This window comes from Filicampus tigris, chromosome 15 (genome assembly GCF_054856515.1).
Source record: "Filicampus tigris isolate MCC_2025a chromosome 15, RoL_Ftig_1.0, whole genome shotgun sequence".
In the NCBI taxonomy this organism is placed as follows: domain Eukaryota; kingdom Metazoa; phylum Chordata; class Actinopteri; order Syngnathiformes; family Syngnathidae; genus Filicampus; species Filicampus tigris.
Window position 1 is genome coordinate 19,162,082 of NC_141231.1, and position 10,053 is coordinate 19,172,134.

The following is a 10,053-nucleotide window of genomic DNA, read 5'->3' on the forward strand; positions in this document are numbered from 1 at the left end:
GATGTGCCATCATCTATGGCAAACCGGCAAACTAGGGTCAAGTGCCCATCTCTGGTATAAACATTACTTTGAGGGGACGAAACTGACTCACAGAGTTTTTCAAATAAGATGCAAAGCGCGTTTGCTTTAAGCCGTTTATTTGCCACTCCCGGTTGAGGTTTCTCGAACTGACACAAATGGCAAAATACAATTACCGGTAAACAGGACAGTGTTCCTCACTTTTCTCAGGTGACACGTTGCAAGCCCTCCCCCAAATGCACCCCTGAAATAAGTGAATTTCCACGAAGTAGAGGGTGACTTTTTTTTTTAATGTTCATTTTTTTCCAATACAATGCAACTTTACTTACCGTATATGGCACATTTCACAACAGCTGTAACAAAGCACTTTACATGTAACATAAAATAACAATAATTCAACAACAAAGACAGCAAAGTGAAAGCTGTAAATGAAAACACAAATGAATGATACTAACACACAGTATCCAATAGACAGCAGAAATGTGTAACGACTTTTAAAAGCGGACACGGAGGGGGTTGCCTAAAATACAGGGAAGGAGCGGCAACAGAAAAAGCTCGATCCCCTCTGAGGCTCCGCTTTGTCCTCGCCACCTCCAGTCTCGCCTGCTCCGCAGACTTGAAATGAACTCTAAAATGCACCAGAGCTGGGCACTCCGTCTACGTGATGGACCGGCCGTCTATGACGGACGCCCGTCTTTGCTGACGGTTGACAAATGATGGGACAATTTTCAAATATAGTCAGTCGGAAGCCCATGTATTTAATCCGTCTTTGGTCTGTAGTCCGTCTTTAGTCTATTTTTCGCGGCGAGGAACAAGAGTGAGTTATTGTTGTTTGGGGGACGGATTGGAGTGAGGGACCAGGATGTGAACAGGCTTGCTAAGAGTCACTGTGAGTCACCCTTTCTGTTCAAATGTCGGTTCGATTGGCTCGATTAAAATCAGAGGCGGACTGGTCTATAGGATTGTACAATCCACCCCAAAAAAGACGAACGACTGACGACGGAAGGGTACCCTCGCTGCTGAAGGATGACGGATAACGGATGCTCAATTTTTAGTCAAATGTCCAGCTAAAAACACGTTCAAGTACAATGGCTTGAAAAGCTGTGACATGCTGGGGGTTTAACTGTGCGACATTCCAGCTTCCTTCCTGTCCGGTTGCAACATTTGAAGCGAAGATCTTTGATTAAGGCAGCCGTTGGGGGGGGCGTTAAAAAAAGGAAAAGTCCGGGGCCCGTCTTTCACAGTCCGCCCTTCTCCTCCAGTTTGCGGAAAAGCGCCAGGCTGCGGAGGCGCGACTGCTTCGCGCCGTTCTTCCAAAGGATGAGCTGGTGGTCGGCCGAGCACGTCAGCAGGCCGTTCTCCGGCAAGGCCACGAACATCTGAGCGAGCGACAAGGCCAAGCAAAGACACGACGATGAACGTACGATCTAAGCGTCAACACTAGTCTTCTTCACTGTTAGCTTTCATTTCCTTTGGACTTTGGTTTTTTAAATTCAGTTACTTTTCATTCGCGTAAGTTACCTTTGACTTTTTCAAAAACGCTTAGCCTTAGTGTTACAGTAGTTTCAGCTTTGTTTATACAGGAAGTTACGACGTACGCGACCGATGACGAGGTCCCCAGAACCATAGTGACTACGTTTACATGCAGTCAATATTGGGGTTAAGGTGGAAGTCAACGCAAAAATCTTTTTTTCAAGAATATGTTCCCAGCGGGCCCACTAGTTGAAACACGGCATTCGGATTCATTTTGTGTTTGTGGAATACAAGTTAAGCAGCAAAATGCACTTGTTTTGAGCTATCTCTGGGGACGGCCATTTTGTCTTCTGTCGACTGAAAATGACAGAACAACTGCTCACAACGACCAATCACGGCTCAGATTCAGAAAACAGGTCGGCCGTGATTGGTTGTTACCTGAGAAACTTTTCAGTCGACACAAAAGACAAAATGGCCGTCCCCAGATGCTTTTTCTCTCAAATATATTGTTACAATCATTTGTTTCAGATGTAGTGTAATTATTTTCTGTATAAAAATTAACTTGGTGTTCAAAAAAACTTTTTTCAAACTTGAGTCTTGAAAAAGAGGGGGTCGTCTTATAATCAGGGCCGTCTTATATTTGGGCCAATTTGTTGAGTTCAAGATTAAAAAAAGGTCACAACAGCAATGTGTGATGAAGTAGAGGTGCAAGAATCAACTGATTACTCGAGAACTAATTGATTGTAAATCAAGCAACTATTTTGATCATCAATTCAGAATTTCATGTGAATTTCTTGACAGTTAATATTCTCCAAGTCCTGCGGTACGCCGGGAAAGCAGACTGGTTATATTTGTGTTTTATTCAAAATAAGACCTTTGCAAACACTGCTTTTACTTTGGAAAGCAACAACCGACATTTTGGCCTGTTTCCTGACATATTCGAGACCAAACCGGGAACTGAATAATAACCAATTCACGATTGTGCATTTTCCGCACTTTCAGTTTTAAACTGATATCCGGTTTTGGAGTAAAGGGATGGAAATGAAAAAAAAAAAACTACAACTATGTTTTAATCCACAGCCCTAAAGTAAAGTAAACAATTCCCAAACCAACACAAAGCTCATGCATGAAATTAATTGACAAAGATGAAAACAAAGGACATTTTCACAGTTGTAATAATAGTGCTAGGAATGTAAGATGTACTTTCAGTTGGTTGGTCGAACAACCTTTGCTCATGTGTACGCGCCAAGACAGACATACCTGGACTGCACCCGAGTGTCCTATCAGGTCGCCCGTCAGCTCCAGCGTCTTGCTGGGCGCCACGTCCGAGCTCTTCCTGGATGGAGGACACGCCTGCCTGCTGGAGCGAGCCAAGGTCCACATCCCGAAGAAGCCTGAGTAATAGATTACATTGCAGGAAATTACTGAAAGTTAGGGCAAAGATGTGGAACATTACAGGAAATAAGGTGGAATATTTCAAAAATAAAATACAGTCATAATTTTAGGGGGGGGGCACATATTGCAACAACAATGAAGGCATCATTTCACCAGACTGAAGATGTCACTTTCCAAGAATAATAAGAGAATTTTACAAGATGAAAGCAGCGTGCGACAAGGGGAAAAAAAAGTCTTTTTTTGGTTTGTTTTTTTTTAAAGAGAATACAGTCATAATTTGACGACCAAACGATGCATTTTTACACGACCCAATTAGTGATTTTTCGTAAATATGAGTGTGGCAGTGTTGCGAGCGACCTGGGGAGGCGGGTTCTCCGGCTAAAGGCAGCTCTCGTGTCTCCCACATCCTCACGCTGCCGTCCGCCGAGCACGACATCAGCTCGCTGAAACCGAAAGGACAGCAAAGTCGCAAAAGCAAAAAGCTTTTTTTTTTGCGTGACCGACTTTGGCCTAGCCGACCTGTCTGAGAGCAGCACGATGTGCAGGACGTCCGAGTCGTGGGCGCACTTCCTGTACGCCACGGCCATCTTGGTCGCCACGCTGAACACGTACACGCCGCTGCCCACCGCCGCCGCCACCAGCTGAAAGCAAATCATCAAAGAGCAAATCAACAAAAGAATAAAGTCTGAATTTTTACAAGAAAAAAAGTTGCACTTTTACTATACATACACATATATATATACATATACACACACACGCGCACACATCAGAAACGTGACTGACATTTCCGTTGGAGGCGAGGTGCTGAATGGACATCTCACTGGTTTTGGGCCCGCCCGCTTGGATGTTGGACTGCGTGGCGTGGGTCTGAGGCTCCTCCCACAGGATGTGCTGATAGGCCAGCACGCTGCAGTCCAGCGCGTCCCACACGATCAGCTCGCCCGCGTGGGAGCCGCTGGCGAACGCGGCGCCTGTGGCAAAACACCGTTGGGGCGCTCGGGTGACAGAGGGGCCACGGGGGCATTCAGCCACTGACCGTTGACGTTGACCAGGGCGCGAATTTGGTCCTGGTGGTCCGCCAGGCAGCGGACCTCCACGATGGAGAGGGCGTCGCCGCTCGCCACCAACTTGTAGATGACTGACAGGAACAAAGACATTTTGCCGTTATTACATTTTAACATCATTTTTCTTCCGGACTTTTTGTCCGTACAAGTAGGACATTTTCTTGTAAAAAAAATTCCATTGCATCTGGTAAAATGTCGACTATTTTCCTCATAAAAACATGGACTTTTTTCTCATTACATTACCTCTTTCGGAAATTCTGACTTCTCGTAAAAAAAAAAAAAAAACCAATTGCGTGTTGGAAAATGTTGACTTTTTTTTCTTTTAAATCAACAAAATGTTTCCATTTTTTTCCAGTGGAAATTTGGAAAAATTCCTCCGAACACTGTGACTTTTTTCTTGTAATATGGAAAACTGTTCTCCGTAAACTTTTGTTTTGTTGACTTAATCTTTTTTTTCTCGTGAAATTTTTGTTGCAAAATGTTTACATTCTAAAGTGAGATTGAGACTTTTGTTCTCTTAAAACTACAACTTCTATTTGAGGTTTTCAGTTTCTCCAACTGCTTTTGCATAATATTCCAACCAGCTCATAAAATCTTGATGTTTTTCCACGTAAAAATGTATTTTTTCTCTTCGAATGTTGACTACTACTCTTTCCTCAACACTATTTCTTTTTCATGGCCCGCTCATTTTTTCTCCCCATTTTCTTCCATGAACGTAGCCTGTACATTGTACCTCAAATTTTGGCTCGCGACACGGAGCACAAAGTGGACCGAGCGACGGAGGAAGTTTGTGGAAACAATTACCGACGGTCTTATCCACGGCAGCGGCCACGCAGTTCTTGGGCAGCTCAATCAGCGAGCTGATTCCTGTCAAAAGGCACAAAAGACTCAGAAGACGAAAAGGGCCGCAAACAGGAATGGCCGCAAAGGCCGTTTGGACGCTCGCCTGTGTCGCTGTGGCGCTCTTTGAGACACTCCAGACGGAAGTCCTTGCTCCACACGCACAATTCCTGGCCGCCCGAGATCCACGCGCTCACGTGCTCCAGCACCAGGATGCACTGACGCGCACGCAACAAATGCTCAAAGTTCACCACATCACCACATGACAAGATCAAACCGTCCAAATGTTTTGTCCACAGTCGGATTTCAACTTTGGCGTCGTAAAATGATGACTTTTTTCTTGTAAGATTGCCACTTTTTTTACCTCATGAAATTCTCCTTTTTTTTCCCCCCAACGTTGTTCTGGTAAAATTCCATCTTACTTCCCTTAGACTGTTTTCTTATTTTGTATAATGATAATAATGATAACAATGTTTTGTAACGAAACCGTTTCCTCATTAAATGTTGATTTTTTTTTTTGCTTCAAAACAGAATTTTCTTGTAAGATTGCAAATGCTAATATTTGTCAAACTTTATGAAACATATTGAGGGCAAGAAATTGGAAGCGCTAATGTTAGGGATGGATGCAGAAAAAGCATTTGATGCCTGTGAGGTTGGATTTTTTTTTTTGTAAGTAATGAAGAGGTTTAACTTTCACGAAAGATGAATTAAGACCATTCAGACTTTATATCCTAATCCTATAACAAGGTTCGAGGTGAATGGAAGTTTGGCTAACGTCATTAAACGCAAGAGAGGTTGTAGACAGCGATGTTCGGTTAAGCTGTTCGGTTGCTGTTTGCGATCTTTATGGAGCCGTTAAGCCAGAGGATAAAGCAAAATGGCAGCATCAAAGGTGTCGATGTGGCGCGGGCGCAGCAGAAGAGAGCAATGTTTGCAGACGATAGTTTGATTGATCTGGAGAAGTTCGTGTGGAAAAAAAAAAAAAAAGTTGTGGCGTTGCCACATTGCCATTTTTTATTCACAAAATATTGACTTCAATCCTCGTAAACGACAGAAATGATTAAAGACGCCGAATTTACCTTGACAGATGACTGAAGATCCAGAACGGTCTGCAGTCTGTTGCCAGTGTCGGGGTCCCACAGCTGACAAAGGTTCAAGTTAAGGACACTTACAAACAAACTCTTTGTGACCCCCCCCCCAGTTAGGAAGACGAGGATACGCTGACGCTGCGGTCCGAGGAGGCGGTGATGAGGCGGACGACGCCGCCGCCGCAACGCAAGACGGCCATGGCGGTGATCTGCTGGGAGTGAGCCCGAAGCTCCTGCATGCGCTCGCCCGTCTGAAAATGGACCACAGTCTTACTTTGCTATTTGATGCCATTGCAGTGCCAAGGAACTACATGAAGTGTGGGGAGGAGCTTCATTTAGTCAGGCCATAGTCTTTTGTCCAATAGAAAAAAGTGCTTTGCTGCCATCTTGAGGCATCTATTTGCACTTAAAACCCCTTTTGAGTGGGGGCATCAATGACTGGCGGATTTTGGCTGTTGGCGGCAGGCAGGGCTCCGTCCCCATCCCCTTTTCACTTTCACTTTCCAGTCACTGGCTCACCTCCACGTTCCAGACCAACACCAGGCCATCATCCCCAGCCGAAGCGCATCTGGCAAAACACAAAAGACAAACAAAAAAAAAAACACATAAAAGTTATCTTTGGAGGATTTTTTTCTGGATAATGACTGACAACAAAAAATGTATGTGAAAATAATTGACACTGGGTAACACTCAAGATCTCTCACGGCACACTGGCTGAGAATCAATGCGCTAAAGTAGGCGGGCTACATGCAAACAGCTAGCTAACGTGCTCTGCCAGACAAGGCAAGGCGATGCCAGCGGCCGCCATCTTGCGTTGCCGCTCGCTAAACACGACTAATTGGAATATCTTGATTTCTCCGCGCCGTGTTCACGTTATTGACGAAAGTTACGAAACGCCAGCGTGGGCTGCACGGTTTTACCAATAAGTCTGAGGGAAGCACTGCAGTCACATTTCTATGTGATTGGAAATGATCTCTTATAAGCTGTATCCTCGAGTGCTACTCAAAGATTTCTCTGCTTCATATTGTAAGAAGCATCGACAATTAAATGAAAGCAAAGCCCTTCAGAACCAAAAAAAAAAACATGGGGAAAAAAAATTGTTTTTATTGACGACATGAAAAGAGATCACGACAACACGTAAACAAGCAATCTTTGGAGGGATTTTTTTCTGGGTAATGACTGACAACAGGGGAAGCGTGAAGAGACGCCCCCCCAACACCTTCCCATTCCTCAATCTACACACTAACACACACGCACACGCACGCACACACACAAGCGCACTATCAAACAAACTCGGTCGTGTTATAAATCGCAATATGACAACTTATGCAGAGTCCCTGAAGCATAGCAGACAGGGAAGCAGGTGTGCGTGTGTGTGTGTGTCAATGTCTCTGTGTCGTGTGTAATGGCAGTTAAGAAGTGTGTGTATGCAAGAGCCTGTGTTTGTCTTGTGTGTGTGCATTGTGTGTGTGTCTGGGCACATATATGCACACGTACATACAGGACATACATCTATCTAGTACACAAATGACTAATGTTATGTGCTTGTTATGTGTGTGCATAACGTGTGTGAATGTCTGGGTTTTGCGTACGTATGTGTGTGTGTTGTGAGTGTGTCATATGGAGCTATGTGTGAGTTATAAAAATGTGTGCGCGCAAGCAATCACAAGGACGATGACGCTGCTGCTGCTACTACTGATGGTGTTCTTGTCATGCTCTACCACTTCTCTGCAGTGAGTTTCTCCTGTCAATCAGCGTAGGGGATGGAGTGTATTGGGGGGAGCGGTTGAGGGTGCGTGTGTGCGTGCGTGCGGTTGTGTGGGGGCGGGGGTTGGACCTTACCTGAAGTCATCAATCTGCACCAGAAATCGAACAATGTCAAAATGTCCTTTCAATACCTGCAGCTCAGTGAAGTAGTTTTTGGGCTGTTCCTCACCGATGCACAAAACTCCACTTTTCTGCAGATGTAAGGATTTGTTTTTTAAGTCAAGATCATTTTTTAAAATGTGCAAATATTTCACTCCAAGCTTCACTACTTTGATACTGAAAAAAAACCCATCATAATACATATACATATATACATACATATACATATACATATATATACATATATATATACATATATATATATATATACATATATATACATATATACATATATATATACATATACATATATACATATATACATATATATACATACATACATACATACATACATACATACATACATACGTGACGTTCACGTACCATTGGTTATCCACTATTAATATTCAGTACTGTTGCGTTCGTGTGACGTCCGGGTACTACGAATAATTTGGAATGCTGTACTACAACTACCTCACTGGGTGAGTATGTGACGTTCACGTAACAGCTCACCTCCACGGAGTTTTGAGATTCGCGACCACCAAAAATCCACCGAAGCATGACTGCTGCGTTTTTAGCGAATGTTGTTAGCTGGGGACACGAAAATGGAAAGCGATATACTCACATTTGTGGGATAAATACAACCATGGACCTAAAACATAGCTTTGAGTGAACGTTTATCGAAAGCAGAACATCACATGCTAGCTCACTGTGCCGCGTTCAGGGCCTTTCGGCTTACCGGTCATCGGTGTAACGTGTCCGTTGTGAATGTGACACGCTTGTTCAGCAGTTGGCCTCATAAATTTTATCCAGGTATACGATTCGGTTCATTAGTATGAAGAAAGCTTTTAAAAGGAGAACTTAAGATCCAGCTACAACGACGACAAAACGTTCCTATGACTTGATTACGGAAGCCTGTGGTGGACATGATTTTGATGGTTGCACTGGTCCACCTACTGTGAAGGGACTCTTTTCGAAATTTTCACAAAGCGTAACGCTGTAAATACTCCTTTTGTGGATTTCTTTTTTCAGTAACGAAAATGGTTGAAAATTTTGGATTTCAGAGTGTGAATTTTCAAATTGCAATTTTACGTGAACGCACCGAAAGTCATTCTGCTAGTATGCAGTAGATGGCAGTATGTGCCACTCAGTTGACACATTTCTTCACCACATCAGGGTGACAAAACCACCGATGACATCACAAGTAAACAAACCATTCTATTGCCCAATCCAAATACACACACGTGCACCCTACGGTCCTCATTGAAGTGTAGAAATCAAGCCAAACATAATTCTTTCAAGAATATGTTCTATGCAGGCCCACTAGTTGAAAGACAGCATTGTGATTAATTTTGCGTTTGTGGAATATGAGTTAAGCAGCAAAATGCCCCCTTTTTAGCCATGCCAGGGGGTGGCCATTTTGTCACTTTTGTCGACTGAAAATGACAAAAACATGCATGGTAGGTTGATTGGACACTCTAGGTGTGATTGTGAGTGCGGGTGTTTTTTTGTCTCTGTGTGCCCTGCGATTGGCTGGCAACCTGAGGGGGTCTGTATCGTTTTTACTGGCACGAAGCAACTTTGAGGAGGATGGGATCAACCCTGGCACACAAAAAATACAAATGTCCTGAATTGCTTTACGGCATACTCACTTCCTCCTTTCGCTATAAGGACGGCTCAAGATTTCACGACACTACGCGCTGGCACGCAAAGGAAATGTGGTTGATTTTTGTCAAAACACTACCTCTTTTGTCCACATGGCGCCGCCATAATCAACAAAAACCGACACGACGCAGTGTTGCTTTAAAACAGCGATTGAAATGAATGAACAGATATACAAACAATAAACGATGTGATAATTGGATATTTACACTTAAAGAGATTTTTCTCATCACCCGCTATTTTGGGCAAGGGTGGAACAAGGGTGCAAAAGTGGCGGGACGACGGAGCACTCATGACAATTGGGACACCCTACACAAACGCGCAACGGGGGACACAAGGGTGCAAGTGTGGCCTTTGGGATTGGGTCTATGTCGTGTCAAGGCTGAGCCAATGAGAAAAGAGAATGATTTTCGCCTTCTCTGAATGTGTGAAATGCCAGCTGAGAAGAAGATGTTACTCAAGAAAAATGTCATTTCTTTATGTGGATAAATCATGATATCCAATTATGATTATTACTTGTAAAATTGCGTTATTTTTCCCTCATAACACCGTGATTTTTCTCTCTTAGAAAACAAGCACAAGCTCACGCGCACACGCACCGGGTGCGTCTGGCGCGCGGCCGGCCGAGCGGCCGGCTGTGTCGATTG

At 43.8% G+C, this 10,053-nt stretch overlaps 1 protein-coding gene across 2 annotated transcripts; it reads right to left on the minus strand.

Annotated features, from left to right (window-relative positions):
* Positions 1 to 287: 287 nt before the first annotated feature.
* On the minus strand, positions 288 to 8,673 carry wdr41 (WD repeat domain 41). Of its 2 annotated transcripts, XM_086054199.1 has the most exons (14): positions 8,484 to 8,673; positions 8,258 to 8,335; positions 7,721 to 7,836; positions 6,398 to 6,446; positions 6,010 to 6,129; positions 5,870 to 5,932; positions 4,897 to 5,008; positions 4,755 to 4,817; positions 3,923 to 4,024; positions 3,670 to 3,857; positions 3,406 to 3,527; positions 3,244 to 3,329; positions 2,752 to 2,885; positions 288 to 1,397 (listed from the first exon to the last, which is right to left on the minus strand). In XM_086054199.1, exons 2-14 carry the CDS (start codon positions 8,303 to 8,305, stop codon positions 1,257 to 1,259), a joined length of 1,344 nt encoding a protein of 447 aa, XP_085910325.1. In that variant the 5' UTR covers positions 8,306 to 8,335; positions 8,484 to 8,673; the 3' UTR covers positions 288 to 1,256. The 2 variants fall into 2 exon arrangements, with proteins under 2 accessions (XP_085910325.1, XP_085910326.1); XM_086054200.1 differs by lacking the exon at positions 8,484 to 8,673 and having other exon boundaries at positions 8,129 to 8,395.
* Between the last annotated feature and the right edge of the window lie 1,380 nt (positions 8,674 to 10,053).

Coding starts and splice junctions, on each gene's coding strand:
- wdr41 (XM_086054199.1), bottom strand. CDS start 8,305: ATGCTTCGGTGGATTTTTGGTGGTCGCGAATCTCAAAACTCCGTGGAG. Junction 7,837..8,257: donor AATCTCAAAACTCCGTGGAG/GTGAGCTGTTAC, acceptor TTACATCTGCAG/AAAAGTGGAGTTTTGTGCAT. Junction 4,025..4,754: donor TGCCGTGGATAAGACCGTCG/GTAATTGTTTCC, acceptor TGTTCCTGTCAG/TCATCTACAAGTTGGTGGCG.